The sequence below is a fragment of the Echeneis naucrates genome, chromosome 4, assembly GCF_900963305.1.
Source record: "Echeneis naucrates chromosome 4, fEcheNa1.1, whole genome shotgun sequence".
Classification (NCBI taxonomy): domain Eukaryota; kingdom Metazoa; phylum Chordata; class Actinopteri; order Carangiformes; family Echeneidae; genus Echeneis; species Echeneis naucrates.
This window is the reverse complement of record NC_042514.1, coordinates 4,566,481-4,589,425: the sequence shown is the minus strand read 5'-3', so window position 1 is coordinate 4,589,425 and position 22,945 is coordinate 4,566,481. Positions and strand designations below refer to the sequence as shown.

Here is a 22,945-nt window from a genome sequence, read left to right as displayed (position 1 = left end):
TTTAATAAATAAAAATGAGTTGATATATTTATAACATTTTGTGGTTTCCCGTATGAAGTCTGTTGGTGTGAAAAAGAAAACTTCCTGTTCCTGAGACGTCACTTTAAATGTCATAGCTTCATGTTCATGTTGGTGTTCCTGTCCGGAGGACGGGATGAGGTGGGGGCCACTTTATAATGAGGTGTTTTTTCAGGGAATTAGGAGCTCCGCAGGGGGAGGACCTGTGAAGCCCGCTGGCCAAAAGGAAACAGGGAGGCTGAGAAAGTTGTGAAGTTTTTTTTGTTTTTTTTTTTCTTCTTCTTCTTCTTCTGTTGTTTGTTTTTTTTTTTTTTTTTTGTGTGACTCTTAATTAAAAAGTTGTGTCAGCACCGTCCGGCTCTCAGCTCCACCGACAGACCGACCGACAGCTGCGGCAGCTCGGACGCGGAGCGGCGAAGATGGCGCGCCGCTGCGGCCGTGCCACGTCTCGGTTTACTCCGTGTCCCGGAGAAATGGAAACACTTTCGGGCTGGTTGTGCTGCAGCCTGCTGCTCGTCGCCGCCGCGCAGGCCGGACTCTACACCGCCTCCGACCAGATCGTGATCCTGAGTCCGGCCGACGTGGAGGCGGTGCTGTGGAACTCCTCGGCGGCCACCGTGGTGGAGTTTTACGCCTCTTGGTGCGGACACTGCATCGCCTTTTCCCCGGTGTTCAAAGGCCTGGCCCGGGATATCAAAGGTCGGTGGCTCTTTTAGTTAATATTGACTTTTAGTCTTAAATCTCTCTGATAAGACGTGCAAAAGTCTCACAGCAACATTTTGCATTTACCGACGACACACAAGTTTCACCTCCCTGCAGTTTTTTTTTTTTTATCATCACCAAGAAACACAAAGCTGTTTCCTGTATCTATCAACTGGAACATGTGATCCAGTGGAAATGTGTTTTCCTTTAATTTATCTCAACACTTTGGGCTTTCACGCCGTGTGAGTTGAGTTTCTGCAGCTTGTGCACAGAGTGAAACATCACAGCTCCATGAGAATCAGTATAATTAGGATGACAGTGAAGGGGAAAGTTCCTGATGATGGCAGAGGGCCTGACACAGCTGTGAGGTATTTCAGCATCACACACCAGATCAACAATGGCAGCTGACAGCCTGGCATGTAAATCAAACGCCTGACCTCAGAGCTCGGAGAGTCAGGAGAGATGAAATGTTGTGTTGCCGTTGGTCAAAATAGACACGCACATGCAGCGAGTATCCGAAACGATGAAGTCGATGAGGTGTAAAAGCTCGGTCGTTTCTCTTCTTTCCTAAATAATGAGCACGGGAAAGCGATGAAGCACACAAGGATTTAAAAAGAAGTGTCATTAACTTCCACAGGATTTTCCAACAATACACCATTATAGTCCAAGTGTGTGTTGGAACCAGGACAACACAAAGATCCATCCAGTCTAAGTTGTCAATATTTACTGTGGCCCTCTGTTGCTCTTTGTGCGTCTGCTCTGCAGAGTGGAAACCAGCTGTGGAGCTGGCAGCTATCAACTGTGCTGCTGAGGAGAACAGGAAGGTCTGCACCTCCTACGGCATCAGAGGGTATCCCACCCTGAAGGTACAGCAGTGTGTGTCTGTGTGTGTCATACTACAGCCAAAGCTCAGATGCGTATCGATCGATACCAGAAGAAAGCAACACAGAAAGGATGAACCGTGTTAATGATTGATCTGTTGTCCTGTTTATCTTTAAAAACTTTAAGGTCCACTTCGTGTGTGATTTCAATCATTATCATTAACTTAGCCTTGTCTTTGTGTTGATAGTGAGTGTGTTTTTGTGTAATATTTGGAGCTCTGGATTAGATCATCAGCAGCCCACCGACATCTTTAACCTCTCGGCGGTCGAGCGAGTCCAGGCCTCCGCTCTTTGTCGTCCCGTTAAAGCTCGTCAAACAAAGAGCTCCTTCTGTCTGAACTCGCAATGGAGCTTTAACATCTGCGACTCATTTCAACCAGGAAGGATTTGGAGGTCGAGGCGGGCAGAGGGGAAGACTGTCCCCCCCCACCAAACATTACACAACATCGCTGTGCTACTCTCACGGTTGTGTGAGGCCGTCTGAACTGCTCTCACTTCTCTCTCTCTCTCTCCTCTCACTTCACAGTTCTTCAATGCCTACACCAAGGCGGGAGGTGCAGGACGGGATTTCAGAGGTACACAGAAACAATCCAACAGGCCCACAGCTCTTTGACTTCACCTTTAAACTGTGTTTCATAGAGATCGTGCACTTTCAGTTCAATGGGCCAGAGCAGGAAATTAAAAAGGCTGATCTGATAGCTGACGTAATTAGCATGACTCATGTGCATAATATTTCAGTCGGAGTGGGAGTTCCTGTTTTAGGAGCTCAGGCAGTCAAGCCAATGTTACACAGAATGGGACAAAACACAATGAAACTTTCTCTCTAGATTTTCCCCGTGATATTCGTGGACTCCGGCATAAGATCATAGATCAGCTAGAAAACCACGCGGAGCCCTGGCCCCCCGCCTGCCCCCCACTGGAGCCCACGAGGTAACGACACACAGTTTCAGTTTGACTGTAATGCAGATAATTAACTCTTGACTTAATAAACACAAGTCTCTTGGTGAAAGTGTTTATTAAAAGTCCCACCAGAAAGGTCATCACTCTGCCCCCCCCCTCCCCAGCTGCACCCACATAGACGAGAAGACATAATTTGTTTTGATGGAGAAGCAGGAAAAGGAAGAAGGAAGTGAAGCTTTTTTCTTTTTTTTTTTATTTTTAGATTTAAACGGAAAGTACCATAGCTCATTTCACAATCATTAAGTTTTCCTCATTCTTTGTACAGTGACAAATACTTGACCCCTCACTAACTCCTTACTTTTCTTCAGGAAGGTTCTCCTTTTATCTTTTCATGTAAAGAAATTGTCGCACACTGAAGCAGACACAAGGCTTCGTTTTCACAGATGAAGTGGCTCCATAAATTTGTCGGCGGCTGACCCTTTGAAGCTTCACTGGTGATTTTTTGGATGTGAAGTCACGTGCGGGATTCATGATGTTTTGTCTCTCTCCAGCCAAGCAGAGATCGACAGCTTCTTTGAGACAAACAACGTTCGACACCTGGCCTTGATCTTTGAAGAAGCTCGATCTTATGTCGGCCGAGAGGTAACTGCTTTTGTTGCCTTGAGCACGAGCTGCACAGGACAAGATATGTGATTTAACCAAAAACTGTCATTTGTGTATCACTATAACAAAACTCTGCTCTGACTGACCTTTAAAACATAACCTGCAGGGAAAAGTCGGTGGTTGATTGCAAAAACACTTTCATATTAGCAGTTGCTACCAGTGACATACTGTAGGAACTAGATTTTACTGACACTGCCAGTGTTGTACAGTATATCACAACTGTATGACGAAATATAACGACAAATCTTGTGTTTTCTTCAGCTAACTCTGGACCTGCTGCAGTTTGAGAACATCGCAGTTCGGAGGGTCCTGAACACTGAGGAGGCTCTGGTGTCCAAACTGGGAGTGACAACGTTCCCGTCCTGTTACCTTTATTATCCTGGAGGGAACTTCACCAGGCTCAAAGTGTGAGTGTCTGTGTTTTTCACCTTTTTTATTCTGCAAGAAGATGAATCGATAAAATATCTAGAGCACAAGAACTTATGTGTGAAAGGAGAGAATAAAATCTAATTGTAATACTCGCTTGCATCTCATTACATTTTGTGTTACATCCGGATGCTTGTGTAGCACAACGCACAGTCTGGTGTGTTTGGATCGCAGCTGTCAATAATTACGGCACTTAATCAGACTAACAGTTGTTTAGCTGGACAAACTTGATCAGGTAATTTTCATTTAGTGTCACCGCTGTAAAGGGCTGTCTGCATTAATGAGGAGCTTAAAGAACTGGAAGCACTCACCATGCATGTTTTTGTTTTTTTTTATGATGTGTGTTTACAAAAGACCAAAAACATTCACTGAGGTTTTTAAAGGAAATCTTAAGTCATATTGAGACAAATTAGTTTGTTCCTTTGAATGAGGACCCGCTCGGTGATGATGTCACTTTGGCTGATTGTGTCTGGCTGCACCTGTTACGGTGGGCGGCGTTTTCCCTTCATCACCACAGCCCGTGCAGGTTGCTGATGTCACATGATCTCAGCGTAACCTTGACAACCAGAGCAACCTAATTATCCTGAATTTGGATGTGGGGCGAGTAATACCTGTGTTGGTGTGCGTGGCGCTTATTGTTTCAGCTTTCTGCGCTTTGAAACACAACTGTGAAATTTAAGAAAAGACAATTATTCTGCCTGAACTGGCGGTTCGAAGGGCAAGAAAGAACTCCAACTGTCCCTTGTTCTTTGGCCTTTCACCGCCGATGACGACAATGGCAGCACAACTCGCTGTCTTAAGGTTTTGTTGTGGCACAGCCCCGCCCTTAAAATTAAAATAATTGACCCACTTTGTAAACGCACAAAATAAAAGGAGGCTGGATTGGTGTGTAGTCAAGCTGTAAAGTTACTGTAATGCATCATAAGTATTTCCTGTCATTAGCTGTGTCACTGATACAAACTGGAGTGAAAAGCAATGTTGTTTCTTTTGCTGCCATTGTTCATTGTCTAAAGTGCAGCATTCTGAACAAAGTTTGAACTTCTATGCTTCCAAAATGATCACTAAGATGAGAAAAGGGACGCCATTTTATCCTTCCATTCTTATTGGAAGCATCTACAGAGGAGACAGGCAAGCCGAGCTTAAAATATTTTAAGGAACTACCAATTTTAAAAGCGAGTAGTTGTGTGAGATTTTGTGGTGGAAGGGAGCCGTGAGTTTCTTTTCTGTTTTTTATTTATTTATTTTTTTAATTCTCTCTTCCAGGTGTCTCACCAAACTGGAACATTTTACAGTAAACTATCAATGTGAGGCACACAAACATCAAGTTTACTCCCCTTTGGTTTCTATTGTTCCACACACACAAACAACTTTGCTTTCCCCTGAAAAGCTTTGCCGTGTGCTCATTATCTGAACCCTATTCATGAGAATACTTTTAAACATCTGGCCTCTTAATGGGATCAGAGCATCAAAATCGTTCCCATTATTCACCATCATAAAGCGGCGCTGATCATTCCTCACCCTGCAAATTCATCTGCTGTTTCTGCCTCTTTGTTTGGCTGTTTCAATAACTTGGCATGCAAAGAGGACTCTTTTTAGTTGACAAATGCAAAAAGGAAATGATTTATTGCCGATTTATTTATTCACCCTCCATCTCTCCCCTTCCAACCCCCCTCATCTCCATCACTGTACAGAGGGGAGGTTTTTTAATTTCTTGCATGAAAACAATGCCATTGCTTTTCTGGCTTCACCTGCCAAACAAGCCCCAGCCGCACATGGCGACAGATGGCCTCCCATCATCACTGAATGTCTGATTGATCCTGCGAGAGCGGCGTGTGCATAGAGTGTGTGTGTGTGTGTGTGTGAGGGCGAGCATGCAGGGGCGTCTCACATCCGTCATGCATGTAATGTGCGCTGGTCCCAGGTGAATGCATTCCCTCCCAGCCCACCCTGATGCCTGCCTCCCCGCCGGCCCTGGGGACCGCTGGATGAATGGCTCTCCCTTCACATCTGTACACTCCCACCACACACGCAGGTGTAATTGAGTCCTGGGCCGGTGTGAGTGAGCGTGGGTTCAGAGTATCCATCCTCCTTATTACCATCCTGTTGCAGTTTCACAATACTCCCTCTTCCTCTCCTTCCCTTCCCCTCTCTCTCTCTCTCTCTCTCTCTCTCTCGCCCACTGTCTGTGACGAGGGAAGAAAGCAAATGAGAGGTGGAGGGAGAGAGAGTGCCCATTAATGGCTGTGTGTTTCCAGTCACAAGGTTATCACATGGCTAAATGATCAGCAATCTCTCTCTCTCTCTCTCGCTCTCCCTTCACACAACTCTGGCACCATCTGCTCAGTATTTAAAACGCATTCCCGTAAGTGTGCAAAATATACGGCTGCAAAAAAAATACTGGTCATAAAACATTTTTTTTTTATGGCAGTGCTCTGCAGAAACAAAAGGCTGGAAAAAATAAATGAATAAAGAAATGGTGCATTTTCTCTGAGGACAGGAGCCTCATGCAGATGGAGAGCTCAACTTTTCTGCTTTAACTGTCTCTTCAGGGAAAGTTTTGAAATCCGGCTGCAGCAGGTTTTCCTCCTTCAGCCTTCAGTAGCATCAGCGCTGCCGGTCACTGTTGTCATAAGGATCTTTGTCATCAGGGCTGTTTAAGTTCCTCCACGTTAAACTTGACTTGGAAGAGGAAAATGTTTTGTCTTAAACATTAAGATGTTAGTTTAAGCTGTGCAGTCTGAAGCACGTTAAAAGGTGGCTTCACCTATGATACAGGTACGATACAGGTGTCTCACCATCTTCTGCTCTGTTTCTTTCCCACAGCAAAGCGGAGGCCCGTGCTTTCTACTCTTACGCCCTCCAGAGGCTGCCGGGGGTGGTGCGGTCAGGAAAGCCTGCACCAGTAAGCCCAGATGTCCTGAACAACAACACAGAGGAAGTCTGGAGACCCTTCAACAGGTACGGGCCAGACTCAGCGGGCTGGACTGCGGCTGGCAGCTCGTTGTCGATGTGTGACTGAGTGTGATGGTGTGTCCAGGTCACGGGTGTACATGGCCGACCTGGAGTCCACACTGCACTACTCCCTGCGTGTGGAGGTGGCTGCCCACACTGTCATCAGAGGAGAAGCTCTGATTTCTCTGAGGAATTACATCGCTGCCCTGGCTAAGGTGAAGCACTGCACAGACAAAATGTGGCTTCTACTGATCCCCACCAGTTTTTGTTTTGTTTTTTTTACATTAATATTAGATTTCATCTTCATGAACATTTTTCTCTTCACTGTATTTTATTGGAGACTGTTTGTTTTGGGTTTGTTTTTTTTTTTTTTAAAGAAACCTAACAGAAAATACATTTAAACTAAAGAAGCTGATGCTGCTGTGCTCGGAGCCAACAGAAGTGTAGTCTCAACGGTTTGCCACTAGGTGGAGAGTGAGATAGCAGAATATTTCTTCACACTGCTCAGAGTTCACATTCAGGTTCTCTCTTCATCACGTCTTGTTTTGTTCGTTGAGTGTCCGTTAGATGAAACTTTAAATTTACCCACTTCATAGTTTTTTGGTTGTTTGGTTTTTTTTTTTTTGTGGTTGTTTTTTTTTTTCTCAAGTGCGCTGTTACTTTCAAAGCAAACACACAAGTGGATGCCATTGAGTGGAGCAGCAGCACAAAACCTCTCCTGGGTATCGTTGACCCTCTTAATGCTGGATCCCTGGGGGGGTTGAAGCGTGGCTGCCCACACGTCTTCACACAGAGGCATTAGAATTACTGGTAAACCTCTGTGGGATACCCCGACCGCTCCTCCTCCTCCTCCTCGTGCTCCACACTTCTGGTTTTACACAGACCTTTTTTTTGTAAATTCTTTTTCACCGTGCCAGTCTTCAGTGGTTCACCAAAATGTCTCCTCCATGTCTCCTGCCTTTTTTAGTTTTTAATTTTTTTACTTTACCTTCCATTTCGTTTTTGGCCTCTTTCTCCGCCTCCCCGTAGTTTCTCCATACAGAGATCTCATTGATTTACATTTTTTTTTTCTCTCCACATTTAATAATGTCTTTTCTTACTTTTCCTCCACACTCCCCCCCCACCCCCACCCGCCTTCTCCTTACTGAAATGTGCCAGCCGGGCAAGCATGTTGTGATGATGCGGCCTGACCTGCTAGCCCTGTCCTGATTGGCTACGCACCAGCCTGCCTCACTGCCCGGGTCTGCCACCAATCTCTCTGATTATATCTCATTCTCCAGGGAGGCGTTGTAGCAAGCCAGTGTGTACCCAAGTGTGTGTGTGTGTGTGTGTGTGTGTGTGTGTGTGCGTGCGCACGCACGCACAACAGCACTGTGGCCTCCCATTAGCTTCAGTTTGTTTAGTCAATAGCAGCAGGTCCCAGTGGTATTTTTAGCCTGTGCCCCCCCCCCCACCATCAGGATGGACCAGCCTGACTCAGTGGGGCTTTGTGCAGCCGAGCAGGCCGTCATTTTGTTACAGCTGACTGCGACTTGTGACGGTCCTTATTGACGTTTGACCGAGCGAGCGCACACACACACACACACACACACACACACACACACACACACACACACAGCAGCTCAGTCAGCTTGTTAGCAGCAGTTCATGTAAAACGAGGAAGTAGTTTGTGAAGCAGGGTGAGAAAGGAATCTGAGATTTGGGATGAAAGCAGCATGAACCCAGCTTCCTTTTTTTTTTTAAACATTTAGCTTTTGTATGAAGGACCAGATATTTAAAAAAAGTGTGGATATGAGTAATTTTTTTTTTATCATTTTTGAATGTGCTGATTGGATGTGGAGGTGACCTCACTGCTAAACTGTCCTGTCTGGTTGATTACTAACACAATATGTAAAACTGACACCTGTGCTCTCTGCATGAGTCATGTGATTAGATTAGAGTGAAAGTGACTCACGATGCCTCGACCACAGTGGAAGTGTCATCGCTTCAGGCCGCGGATGCATTTACTTAACCATGATGCACTTTTTAATATTAACTAAAGGGAATAATTAGTGTAAAGTGTATTTGCATGTCTTTGTGTGGGTGATGAATTCACACAGGGCTGCAGCTGATGATTGTTTCCAGACTAATGTAAATCCACACATTGAAACAGCTTCTTTTATTTAAAAATTCACTTTCCAAAAACGATCAACAGATCAGACTTTCTTTTTTTTTTTTTTATTTGATGTAACTTAAATCTCAGAATATTCTTGCAGTTGTCTAATTGCTTCAGCTCAACATACAGATTTATTCTTCCCCCATTGTGTTTTCATCTGCTTCCTGTTCTATCCAGGAATTGTACTTCCAAGATTTGGTTGTTTCTTTGCTGCTTTACCATCTGCAATCATCCCATCGTTGTACCTCTTTGGGCGTCTCCATCCAAACAAGGGATGCTTTTTGTTTTTGTTTTTTTATTTTCTCCCACTCTGTCCTAATATTACTAGATTTGCTGCCTTGTCGGGCTGAAGCTGGATTTATGAATTCTCCACATGTATATGAGGATTAAAAAAGTGGATCTTGGAAGCATGAGAGCATTACAGCGAGGTTTTTAAGGATTACACCTCTATCCCGCTTTTCTTAGAAGCAGCCCAGAGGGGACAGAGGGGCAGGGGAATCAGACGGAGAATTAAAGGGGGGGTTGGTCTGAAGGGACCTTCTCACATGATTTACAGAAAATACTTCTCATATTCTATCAGCTGTCTTTTTTTTTTTTTTTTTTTTTTAATATGCCGTGCTGTTTTTGTTGTGGCTCTTAAAGAACGAGTCGACTCACTTTGCTGTTTCTAGTTGAAGAGTCCCCTCAGAGACGGCGGACAACAAGTGAATATGTGACGGAGTCTGGTGTCCCCTCTGGGTGTGTTGAAGTTGGATTAGTACCAAAGGGTACCCCTGTCCTTTAGCCCCCGGCCTGCTCTGCCCTGCTGTAGCCAACAGATGCATCCCTCTCGGGACCCTCACCACAAGGAGCTTGTGGTTTCTCAAGTGCTGCTGATACTAATCGGATCAGTGATGACATATTGCCAGGGTGAAGGGGATTGTCATGGTCCACCGCGGGGGGGGTGTGTGTGTGTGTGTGTGTGTGTGTGTGTGTGAGAGATATGTAGTGCATGGGATAAAATGAGAAGATTTTACAGTTAATTCAGTGACCAAATAAATTGTAGTTAATTTTTAGCTCGTAGGTTGATAATTATTAATCATGGTGATTCATTATTTGATTTTTATATTTTTGTCATTTTTCTGGCCAAGTCTGCTGACGTACTTTTGAAGAGGGCTGTTTTGTGAATTGTGATGTTTGTTGCAGATGGCTCTGTATATAAAACAAACAATTTTAGTTGCTTTATTTTGTAAGACGATTCAGTCCAGTCGTGGTTTTTGACACGCTTTGGTACATCCTGTCACCTGACTTAAAAAAAAAAAAAAAAAAATGTATACTTGATATAATACTGAAGGCAGGCGATGTATTTTGTGCCGTGGAGGTGAAACAGAAGCTTAAAAAAAGAAAACAGATGGTGACATGTTGTGGTAAAGATAATAGATTTGCAAAGTTGAATCTCTCTGACTGTTCTGCTGATCGTCAGACCCGGAGACCTCATGAATAGTGTTGCTTTGGTGATTCGGAGCTAAGGCCATTAGCTGGAAACACCTGCGTTTTCTCTTTTGGTTAAATTCATGTGGCTCTTTAATGAGCTTTTCTGACTGGTCGGTGCTCAGACCTCGGATCCAAACCTAAACCTATTATATCACTCTCCCAGCAGTGAGCAGACGTCAAGCCTTTGTCTGCTCTTTGTGTGTGTGTGTGTGTGTGTGTGTGTGTGTGTGTGTGTGTGTGTGTGTGTGTGTGTGTGTGTGTGTGTGTGTGTGTGTGTGTGTGTGTGTGTGTGTGTGTGTGTGTGTGTGTGTGTGTGTGTGTGTGTGTGTGTGGAAATTGTGAAGTTCATCCCAACACTTGAATCTAAAGTGTAAAAATGCAAACAAACAGTTCATTGTGACACTGAGGGAGAGAAGTCTTACACATGATCAGTGTAATAAAATCACAATATTGCACTTTATGAAAAAAAAAAATAATAATTTACATTCAGAAGAAGCAGATATGTTTAGACACAGATGTAAGTATGATCAGTCTGGTCTTATTGTTTCTAATAACTTTGATTCTGATTCTTTTTTTTTTAATATAAACTCTAATTATGTAGCTCCATCATGTTGTGGTGGAATCCGATAAGAAACTGGGTTTTACTTTTTTTCTGAGAGGCAGAAGAATTAACTAAAATTAAAAAGCACTTTTTTTCAGAAAAATAAATAAACAAATCCCAAATATGAAGTTGCATGATGTTTTAGGTTCAGTGAAAACCCAAACTGGAATCCCAAATGTTCCACGTCAGGCAACGACTTTAATTACACACATTACACAAATACAGCTATTATAGACTCTTACAAGCAAGCTTCAACAAAAAGGACGACATCCATGGAAACTTTTATCTGTATTTCTTGGAAACACAATCATTATCACAAACTGTTCCACAGAAAGGCTTAGTGTGAGAATAGGAAGCACATTTAGCTGAAATCTACTGAAGTGCCAGCTCACTCAAAGCATCACCTGCATGTTTTGTCGGCGTTGCATGAGTAAAGACACGTTTGTCCGTCGTCTGTCATCACCCGTCTCAAACGCACATCAGCTGGATTTCCTCTGCAAGTTACAGTTTCACGTTTCCTCCCAGCTGAGCTTGTCACCGCAGTAACGCTGGTTTTGAAAAGAAGTAAATACTCAGCAGGACAAAGCCGAGTAGACGGCGGCTAAGTGGCTGTTAGTGGTTTAGGAAATGGATCTTAATGAGGGAAAAGGCTTAAGCTCGACTGTTTGTCACATCCGGTGAGCTTCGTTTGAGAAGGAAAAACACTCAAAACAGAACTTTTGTGGAGCATTAAAACGCCGTTCACAGCATTCTTGAAGATAAGCCGGCAAACAATAATCAGGCTTGTTGTGTGTTTCTTAGGATGATGTTGGTCTGTCCCTCAGTTTAAAAGGCCTGAGACTCGACATTAGCACGGCAAACACGGCAGTCGTAAAGTTTTACTGTAAGGGCTAAAAGCTATGCGACAAACTTTGTTGGATTTTTAAAAACTAAATATCCAGGGAAAAGTGAAACGCAGCAATAAAACGTTATTGGCAAGTTCATTTTGACTTCTGGTTTCTTCGTTCTCAGGAACAAGACAACATTGGAATTTCTTGTCATGATTATCCTGAGTAGATTTGTGAAATGATTACAATAATTATGAAAAGAAACATTTGAAGTGGCTCTAAAACATACTGGAATCATTCAAAAGAAAGATATTTTGATTTATTTTTGTATTTTTTTATTTTTTTGACATCCTTTGACATGAAAAAATATCAAACTGTTCTCAAAAAAAGGTCATTGTAAAAAAAAAAAAAAACAAACAAAACACATTTTCACATATTTACTTTATTTTTACAAAAATTACAATTCAATAAAATACAGCCAATCTAACACAGTCAGGCTGAACCACTCTGGACATAAATCAGTCCTGCAGCCTTTCGGCAGGTTGACGACGTGTCGAAGCCCGAGCCTTGGTCGGTGAGATAGTTTTAAATCATTCACAAGGATATCACTGATTTTCCTGAAGATGTGATCAACTTATCCTGAGTTTTTTTTTACTCTCAAAAAAACGATGATTGATAAAATCATGTATCATTGTTCACCTAAAGCTAAAATGAGTCGTAGAATAATCAATTGCACAATCAACAAACTTGGAACTTCAACAATTTTCATTTTAAATGACAATAGTTTCTTTTTGTTTTCCTCTCTGGCTGCTGGCTTGTTTCTTTCGACATTTGGAAATTTTATCGATCGGATGACTAATGTGATGCCAAATGCAGGATGGGTTGATAGAATAATAATTAATGGCAGCTCCATTTAAATTTTCTCTGCACCGTAATCAAGTTAACATCATCTTCCATTGTGCTCTGCTGTTTGCAGTACTTTCCGGGCCGCCCCGTGGTGATGAACCTGTTGAAGTCTGTAAACTCTTGGCTGCAGAACCAGACTGGCAGTGAGATTTCCTACGAGGCGTTCGAAGGCGTGCTGGATAACGCAGCGCAGGTAAGTGAGGACAGACAATCATCAATTACCTCTCTGACAACACGCGGCCTTGTTGTAATGAACTTTGTCATTCTTTGTGCTGCAGCGTCCGACTTCCCTCGTTGGTATTCTTCCGTTTCAGAGGTGCCGTGTCCATTAGTCGCTGCATTCAGGAGATTAATTAAATTAATTAATGCAAAAAACGAGCTGACTTTTTTAGGCCCAATGAGGCAGAAACCTGAAAGGAAAAGAATTAAAATATAAGCAGCTGATCACAAAATGCCCCCAGACTGATGTGAGGAAGTCCGTCTTGTCGTTTCTCTCATCAGTTTGCCCTCTTTATCAGTTCAAACTGCTCCCGGGCATCAAAGTGACACTTTCTCTGTCACAGAAATGTCAAAAACACACACAAACTTTTTCTTTCTTTTTTTTTTTCTCCAGAAGATAAATATCAAGGTATTTCAATATGTACTTTGTCCTTGTGTCGCTGCCAGCACATACAGCTGAAAATCTATGCGTTGTTGTCTTTGGAAGGAAGCCTGCATGCCTTCGCTGTGCCGCCTCCTGCAAATTGAAAGAGTCACTTACTTACATCATTAGCTTTTAGCAGGCAAATCAATGGATCAATGAATCAATGGGAAGGTATGAATAGACTCAGCCTCAGAGGAAATGGACTCTGAAAACACACACACACACACCAAATCTTTACTATTGACATGTGAGTAATCCTGTCAATCACGCCGGCAGCAGCAACACGGTGCGGCGAGAGAAACGACTTTGTGTCAGAGAAAATATGTAGTTGGATTCAACTGAGGCTGGTGGTTAGAGATCCGGACAGCCTGGGTTCATTAGTGAGGGCTGAGCCATTAACCTGAGATTGACTCTTATTGATCAGGAAAACTACACTGAACAGCTTCCATTAAGTTGAGCAGGTTGGGCCACGCCACAGAGTCTCCACTTTTTAGAGGATATTTGGTGTTTTGTCTCACTGCAAAGACCAAGCTGGTGCTTTTCTGTATTTTCTTACAAATCTCAAGAAAAGACCAGAACAAACAATATTTTGGTCCGTCTCTCTGTAATTTCCAATTTAATAATAAAATACAATCATTCTTATACAGACTTACATTTTTTTTAACAACTAATCTGGACAGTCTGAGTGAACTGAAGGTGTTTTTTGGTGTTTTGTTTTGTTTGTTTGTATTTTTTTCCTGTTAGCAGGATCAGCTCAGGTTTTTTGTTGGACGTGTTGTTGTTGTTGTTTGTTTCTTGCCACTCATCCGTAGTCTGTGTGTGTTTGTTTTAACTGTCAGTCTCCAGACGCTGCTCTGCCTGAAGGACAGAGGTGGGTGGGCTGTCAGGGTTCACGACCCCACCTCAGACGATACCCCTGTGGGGTGTGGACGCTCTTCCACGTTCTCACTGTCCAGGCCAAAAACGCCGGGGGCTCAGGTACGAACACACACGCAGGAAAAGGCCATTGTGAGTTCACTGAGGTGGGGGTGTTGTGAGGTTTTATACACACGTTGGCCTAAGAATGTTTGGTGGGATGTTTTTCTTTTACACTGACCTGATTTAACGTCACACAGATACACAAACATACCTTAATGATGTTTTTTTTTTTTTTGTCTGTTTTGTCACTCAGACCTAAAATTGAGCCTAATTGTGACTGTGTGAAAAGGGATTATGTTAGATTAGTGGAATGTGAGTGGTTAATAAAACAGGCAGATGACCGGAGGCTCCATCACCCCTGGAAGGGATGTTAATCCCCCTCCAACACACACACACACACACACACACACACACTAAGCCCAAGGTTTACGTACAGTCATGTGACCTGCAGATGGACTGGCCAAAAAGGGGGTGTCCATCTGGCCCCCCACAGACCGCCATTTTAGTGGGTTTACACACACACCTGACAGTACTGACCATATAAAGCTCAGCATGAATGGAACAAACACATCTGTGGAGGCTGCAACACACCAGACAATACAACACAAGCTCTCTCTCTCTCTCTCTCTCTCTCTCTCTCTCTCTCTCTCTCTCTCTCTCTCTCTCTCTCTCTCTCTCTCTCTCTCTCTCTCTTCCCCCCCCCCTCCCTTCACCTGAATGTCCTGCTAAGCCAAGAACAAAAGCTAACAGCTCTTGGAAAATATGTTTGTGTCCTGTTGAGGTCCTGAGACAGCAGTCTGGCCAGCGTTCACACAGAGGGTTAACCGTAGTTAATCCAGATGGGGTTATTCCACTGGAATAGATTATTCATCTCAATATGGGGTTAACCCAGCTCTCTGTGACTCCTGGCCCACATAACCGTGGGAATCCAGGAGGCTCCGGAGCCATTAGCTTTCAGACCGTAGCACAGGTTTACAGTACATTGTAATGTTTAGCCACAACCATTTTACAAGGGGCGGGTGATTGTGTTTTATGTGTGTAACGGATTGTTGCAATGAGGCGATCTGTGAGTCGGCATATTTACATTTACTCTTGCGGGTTTCTGAACAACATCAGTTTAAAACATCTATTTGATAAATGTCTGTGGTGATAACCAGATGTCTTTTAAATTACACATTAACCAAGACAGATCACTCAAACAGGGATTTTGTGTGTGCGATTAAATGGTGTAGTTAAAGGACGGCACTTGGTACTTAGTATTTAACGTGCTGCTGTGCTGCCGTTCACCTCCAGATCCTCAGGAGGTGCTGAGCGCGATGAGAAGCTACGTCCACGTCTTCTTCGGCTGCAGGTTGTGTGCCGAGCACTTCGAGAACATGGCGAGGGAGAGTCTGACGGAGGTGAGCACGTTGTCGTCGGCCGTCCTGTGGCTCTGGTCCAGGCACAATCAAGTCAACAACAGACTAGCAGGTGAGGCTCCGCACAGGAACAGTTACGTACAGCAGCTGCTAAATAGATGTGAGGATTTTTATCTAAATGACAGCTGTGCTGCAGGAAATCAGTGTGACAGCCGTCATTTAGCCTTTTTCGCCTCCATGCTCTGCTGATTTAAGTGAAAGTTGCACCGCACGCTCATTTCTTGGAGGAAGTTGGCCTACCTGGAAGAGGAATTGGCTAAAATCGATGCTGACAAGCTACATTCTTCTTGGAAATGATCTTCTTCAGATAAAATTGAGTTGTAGCTTTTAAGTGAGTCACATCAGAATTTATTATCAAAATAAAAAGTTTACAAGAACATCTTTAAAAGTATGACTGCAGCTATTCCTCAGGAACATTTTTGTTATATTATTATTAATTATTATTATTATCGTGGTGATAAACATTTCAGTGCAGCCAACTACGTGTTGTTTATATTTCTTTGTGTAACTTTTTATTGTTTTTTAATATTCTTCTTGAAAAGTTCATCACATTCATGATTGTTATTAGTATCTGAAGTTGATTGATGTGCACGTAGTTCCCCGTTTTACATCTCGTCCCCCCCACCAGCGTATCCCTTCCTTTTTCCTGACTCCTCTCCTCCACACGAGATTCCTTCCTCTGTTTTAGGAAGACTTTAACTTCCAGTTTCTCCTCATGGTCATTTAGTCCTAATACGACTAAGAGGGTGCCGGGGGGGGGCTGGATCCTCAGATCAGACACCAGCTGTCGCCTCGTCTTAGCCCTCCAAGTATCATCTGTTTCTAACTCCCCCATTTTCTCCTGACCCCTCCATCCCTTTAACACCCTTCCTCTGATTTTCTCCCACACCCTGCTGTCCCTCCACTATCGCCCCCCCCCCCAATCTCTCCCCAAATTCTGCACTTGGACCATCCTTTCACCCCTGAACCCTTCACCCCCCCACCCCACTCTGCAGGATCTGCACCTTGAGGCAATCTGAGGATTTCAGCCCAGATCATGTATGTTAGAGAAAAAGAGAGATTGAGATCACAGTTACTGGCTTTTGAATTCTTTTTCGTCTGCAAAATTTTGACGATACCGTGTCAGCATTTTTCACTCATTCACATCAGTGCTAAGCAGCTCCTGAGTGTCCCTCCTCCCTCGTCTGTGTTCATATGATTTTATTAGGCGTGCTGTTGTCATTAACAGCCCACTTTGTTAAATCACTGTCTTTTGTTTGTGTTGACTGCCCCCTCTTCTATCTCAGGGACAGCTTGTGTCCTGAACAGAATGGACCAGAAGGACACCCGTCCCTGCGTGTGTTTGCTCCCCAGACACTTAAACCCTATTCAGCCCCCCCTCCCTCTTTATCCATTTGTCTTCTCTCTCTTCCTCTCTTTCCACTGACAGTCTCTTGGGACTCATATGCGCCACTTGACAAGTAATAGCACAGCATCCTCGCAGGATGGCTCCCCCAGGAACCAAACCTCTCTGCCCACACACACACACAAACATGGGCCCATAATTCCCAAGGTATGGTTAGACAGCAGGTGGCAAACGCCATGACACAAGCCTCGCACGCTCCCACTCTTCTGCTGCCCCTCCCCAAACACGCACGCTGCCTCACCAAGCTTGGGTCAAGTTGTGGCGTGTGGCGGGGGGGGGGAGATAGCTCGGGTGAATCAGAAAGAGAGGAGGGACGAGTGTGTTTGTAGCAATGAATGGCAGCGTCTCCCCTGAGGAGAGCACGCTCCATCCCTCCGGGCACTCAACCCCTCCTCTCCCTTTTGCCTAAAGTGGAGCTCTTTAGCAGACCTCCCCGCCCCTCCTTTCAGGAGCAGCCATGCATGAAAGAGGAGCTATTTGTAAAGCGGCTGAACGATTAATTTAGTTGGCAACAAAGAGGCCTCGGGGCCCTCGGCCTCCTTGCAGCGGCTGAATGGAGACTGGTGGCAGCTCAGCCCTGTTGCTGCTCGACAACAGGCAGAGACTGATTCACATTTCTGCAGACTCCGCAGCTCTGCCGCTGCAGGCCCGGAGAATGGACACGACTTCTCAGTATTAATTAGGCTTCAATAATGAAAAATATATTCAAAAGCCAATATCAACCATACCTTTAGATTCTTCTTCTCTTTTTTTATTTCTTCTTTTTGCACAAAATCAGAAGCTCCTAAATGTTAGAAGTTTGTAACCACATAAGTCAGTAACATCAGTCCTTTTTTTAAAAAAAATCAGAATTAACTGATTTTTATGGTGACCTTTAAAATAAATTAGCCAGGATTGTGTTGGGCGTCAACCTGTGGACATTCTGCTCCTGTTCTCCATCAGAATGAGGGAACTTTGAGGAGGAGATGTTATTTTGGGCAGTTTGCAGACATCAGCAGACACGACTGTTTTTGTCCTGCATCTGGATGTGCTCAGTGTCCAACTTGGCTTTAAAATAACATGTATGCAAAAAATATATATATTTAAACAAAAAAAAAAAAAAATCTTTGACTAATGACGTAATATCAATGTTCATTATTGTGGTGGGAAGTCATCTAGTCAACTTGCCTCCTGGGACCACAATGGAAATTTTAATTTACTGCCACATTCCTGATGGGACTTCTGCTTCCAGCTGAAAGTTTTCCTCCCTTGGCAGTCTGATTATGAAATGGTTTTGTATCGGTTATTTAAATATAAAAGGTCTGACATCAGCTTCCCTCCCCAGCAGCCATGATTGCTCCATGTGCTGGTGATCCTCACTTACAGAATTAGTGCTGAGGAAGCTGGTTTGATGTGCTGAACAATACATATTTATACTTGATGAATATGTATGTGCGACAGCGATGACATCTCTCTGACAGGCCATTGTGGCAATATCAATATGGCTGCTATGGCTAAAGTCACCCTGGCCACAAAAGTGGCAAGCTGATTAGAATAAGGGAAGAGATGTGAGGCATCTAATATGTGTGTGTGCGCTCGCTCTTACCTGCTGAAATGTATAAATGCCCCTGCTACACACACACACACACACACACACACACCGGCAGCAGCCCATCCAGGACACAGTAAAATTGATGTATCCTTTATGTAAAGCACTGTATGCAGAGTACATACACACATGCATATGACTGAGATTAATCTTGAGCGACAGTGAGGAGGAGGAAGAGGAGGAGGAGGGTGGAGGTGGAGGTGGAGGAGGTGTGGTGGAGGTGGTGGAGGAGGAGGATGTAAATTGACAGTGCTGTAAAGTGACAGACCTGCTGCTGCTCTGCTTTCGCTCTCTCTCTTTACACACATACAAACACACACACACACACAGGCCTGTTGGTGACAACCAGCAATTTATGAGTACGTGCTGCCGTGTGTGTGTGTTGTCCCTGTGGACATTTGTGCAGTGTGTGTCTGTGTAAGCACCAATATGAGCCTGTAAATATTTTTTTTTTTTTTTTGTGTGTGTGTGTGTGTGCATTTCTTCCCCAGCCTATTTGTCTGTTTGTTTGGAGGTGTGTGTGTGTGTGTGTGTGTCTGTGTCTCTGGGGGGGGGGCTGTCATGAGGGGAGTCGGTGGCCAGCAGCTACATAAAAGAAAACATGTTAAAGGAGAAAGTTTCTAATTCATTAGAAGGGCAGATGCCCTCTTAGGTTTTCTTTTGCTCTCATGTTCAATTTGGAGATTGGACTTTGCTTTCAAAGGGGTGTGAAGGGACAAGACAGGTGGTCCAGAGCCCCGGGGTCTGCTGCCTGAAGCAGGGAGTGTGTGTGTGTGTGTGTGTGTGTGTGTGTGTGTGTGTGTGTGTGTGTGTGTGTGTGTGTGTGTGTGTGTGTGTGTGTGTGTGTGTGTGTGTGTGTCCACTTTGGCCACATCTATTATCTCACCACCCCTCCCACCGGGACATCCCAGAAGCCCATTGATCATTATTAGACCCTGTCATACAGACACACACACACATCAATCCTTAGATTACATCCACACAAACACAGACAGGTGATTTACATATACACACTTAAACACATACATACACATATGCATATGGGCACTTAGTTTTTTACGAGCACTGTGACAAGATCAAATGGGTTCAACAAAGATTGCATCCAGTCCTCAAAGCACTTTAATGTCCTCGAGTCGATGCAGCAGCGAGGAGAATAAAAGAATCAACAATAGATGAATCGGCTGGCTGGAAGCTGTGAACTGTATCTGGAATCAATTCTGATCCCTTCAGCCCTTTCTGACCCAGCATATTATCTAATATAGTGACGGGCTCATCGGCTTGTTACGGTTAAAAGGCTCGCTGTAACCTGTGCTGTATCGTACCAGGCAGCTAAATACCAAGTACAGCACATTTAAGAAGTTCTGCTGATGCATCATTCTGGAAGAGAAGAAAATGTAAAAGTTTTTCCTCGTGGTGGAATGGAGGTATAACATTAAAAATAATAAAAAAAATAAATAAATCTTTAACTGTGCTTCTTCTGTCTCACTTTGAGACCTTTAGGAACGGTATGTTTATTTCTGCGGCACTTATGATGTAGATCTTTAAATTCATCCTCTTTTTTTTTTTTTTTAATTTTCAGTCTTTAGCTCTGTAGCTCTGTTTCTGTTTTTCTCCCTTCAGGTGATTTAAGTGAAGACCCCAACTTCCCAAAGATCCAGTGGCCTTCACCAGAAATGTGTCCGGCCTGTCACACAGCGAAGACCAACGGGGATCACCTGTGGAACAAGGAGAAGGTTCTCGCATTCCTCCTGTCCCACTTCGCCGCCAACAGCATCGTCAAAGGTACAGGCTCATGTTAGCGTTTTCTCAAAAACTCTTTCCCCTTCAGGCATTCATTCCTTTTTAAATGCAAAGTTTTCCAAAGTTGATAGGAAGTGGAGCAGATATGCTTAAAAAAAAAAAAAAAAAAAAAAAAGTGTAAATCTTGTATGATTCTGTAAAATGGCATGTTAATGGTTGTCTGATATTGTCCTGCATTGTTCTGCATTTTGGGCCAAGTTCCATAAAATGTATTATCTCAATTAATCTTTGAAATAATTTTAAGGTTTTCATCAGATTGACCTGCTGCTGTAATGAGTGATTAACTGTTGATGATGGCTTTAAATCGTGTGTGTGTTTTCTCACAATCAGACTATTTGGAAGATGAAGGTCAGATTCTGGCCAAACAGAAGGAGAAACACGCGGTCCGGCAGGAGAGGAAAGCCAGGGAGGCCTCGGACCTCATGACTCCTCCAGCTTCTCCACCTGCTGTGGATGAAAAGCAGGAAGAAGAGGAGGAGGAGGGAGAGGAGCTGCAGGAAGAAGAAGAAGAAGGTGGGGAAGGAGCAGTGGCGCCGGATGAGATGGTTGGGAAGACGACTGAGCCGGGTCCTTGGGCCAAACCTGAGGTGGAGGCCGGTCGGAGGCGGCGGCAGGCCCACAGGAAGCCGAGCATCGTGGGGATGAGGATGCGAGACTTCCGGGAGGACATCGTGGATCTGGACTCGTTCGTCAACCAGTACTACAAGGCCAAAGCGATGCAGCTGGCCGCCTCCAGCCGGGTCAGACCGCGCACCCTGCAGAGGAAGGAGGAGCAGGAGTCCGGGCCGGTGTTCGGCCTCGGCGCGGAGCTGGACGGGGGGGGTCGGGATGGTGGGCCTGCAGCCTGTGGATGCAGACATACGGCTGGACGTTGTGCAGCCGGAGAAGTGGCTGCAAAAGCGAGAACTGACCGGCGGGTACTTCAGCGAGGAGGCGAGCCACAGGGGACGCTGGATGTCTGTGCTGAGCATCGGATTCTCCAAAGTGGACATCAGCCTGTGTGTGATCCTTTATGTCCTGTCCTCTTTGTGTCTTCTCACCATGTACCTGTTCTTCAAAAACCGCTTCAAGCCACGACGGGTGAAAATATTCCTGCCCTACACCAACGAGTACTCTAATTAGACCCGAGTCAAAGCAGCGTTTAACATCCATTAGGTTCATGTAGGCAACAGTCGGGGTTAGTGAGAGGAGATGTGCCGAGATTATCCCCATTTTAAGTGCTCCAGTTAACTACAGATGAAGAAGGTGACATGTTATCGTCTCAATTTAATAGATGGTGTTGCGTCTACTTGTCAAGGAGGAGAGGAATTGACAGCTAATCTTCAAAATCTTTGAAAATCAAGGTAGTTATGTAACTTTGCACTTAATCCCCCCCCCCGAGCTGCTCAGGCAGGAATTGTTTCCATGCAGATCTACATCTCAACAACTGAGATGTAGATGTGTTCAGTTCGGTTTTTGTGCTTCAGCTAAGTACAAACGAATGCGTTTGAGTCTGTTTGACCACTTATGAAGGATGAAATTATGAGATTACATATTTTCTTTTTTTTTTTTTTTTTTAAATTTGTGTGAAATTATTGCAACTAGTTTTATTTTGTTGCTTCTCTGGGGTTCAATAATTCCTTGTGTACTACAACCAAATAAGGGAAAAAAAAGAGTTGGGTTTAAGTTTTAATTTGTAAATATTCACATGTAAATAATTCTGGAATCAATTGAACAAAGTGATTATTCTTTTGAATTGGTATATGCTGAGTTTAGTTGTATCTTTGGTTGCAGATCAATTATTGTTTCTCTCCAACCTGTCACTGGGATTTTTTTTATTTTTATTTTAATGGTAAGATAAAAAAAACAACAAACCCAACAGAACCAATCTGTGAATCCTTCAGTGAGGTCTGTAAAAACTGTTGAATACTGTGAGTGGACCGACTTTCTCCAAAGAGGAGCAGATCAGTCCTTCATTCCTCAGATCTGCTTTTCACTGAGCGTTATATCACATCTCTGAATATTACATCACACTGCTGAGCCTACAAACAGCTAATGAAGTGCTGTGGAGCGACACGTGTTCACACTGGACAAAGCTTTAGAATAAGGAGCAGATTTTTTTTTTTTTTTCCAGCTGCTGTCTTCGATGTAAAGCTTCTTCTGGTCATCTCAGAAACACTGTTTGTCAGTTTGCTTCTCTGCTTCTGTCTGAATCAATAAAATTATTTTTGATAAGGACTCATGGCATTTTCAATTCTCTAATTAGTCACAAAAATACTTGTGATACCTTTTTATAATTTAATGGGGATTTATACAGATGGGCTAACATCTGAAGAGGTCAAAACGTTTTTTATGGAAAGTTGGAAAATGAAATTCCTCTTTTTTTGTGTGTGTGTGTTTTGTTTTGTTTTGACCAACTCCCAGGACATGAGGCAGGCACGAGCAGGGTGTTGCATGTTCAAAGTGGGGTGGGGGGGTTGAAAGAAAAAGCCTGTTGCCATCTGCTGTGCAGCGCAAGCTAAATCCTAACAATTTCATTGGGATTATAGCAAGTGAGTAATCCAGCTTTCCTTTAGGACTACAGGGGAGAGATTACCCTTGAGGATTAGCTCCCCGCAGATAATAAACTTTATTAAAATGCAATCTGCTTTTGTGGGGCTTCTTCCCTCCTCACACACTTGGAGGTGGAC

At 43.8% G+C, this 22,945-nt stretch overlaps 1 protein-coding gene across 1 annotated transcript; it reads left to right on the top strand.

Moving 5' to 3' along the window:
• The first annotated feature begins 306 nt into the window (after nucleotides 1-306).
• Nucleotides 307-22,493, top strand: qsox1 (quiescin Q6 sulfhydryl oxidase 1). The gene is given in 14 exon segments (XM_029500798.1): nucleotides 307-717; nucleotides 1,486-1,586; nucleotides 2,128-2,176; nucleotides 2,429-2,531; nucleotides 3,053-3,143; nucleotides 3,426-3,571; nucleotides 6,414-6,548; nucleotides 6,628-6,757; nucleotides 12,575-12,697; nucleotides 13,987-14,125; nucleotides 15,359-15,535; nucleotides 20,097-20,258; nucleotides 20,607-21,091; nucleotides 21,093-22,493. Coding segments are annotated over 14 exon segments (2,427 nt in total). The 5' UTR covers nucleotides 307-437; the 3' UTR covers nucleotides 21,399-22,493.
• Nucleotides 22,494-22,945: the final 452 nt, after the last annotated feature.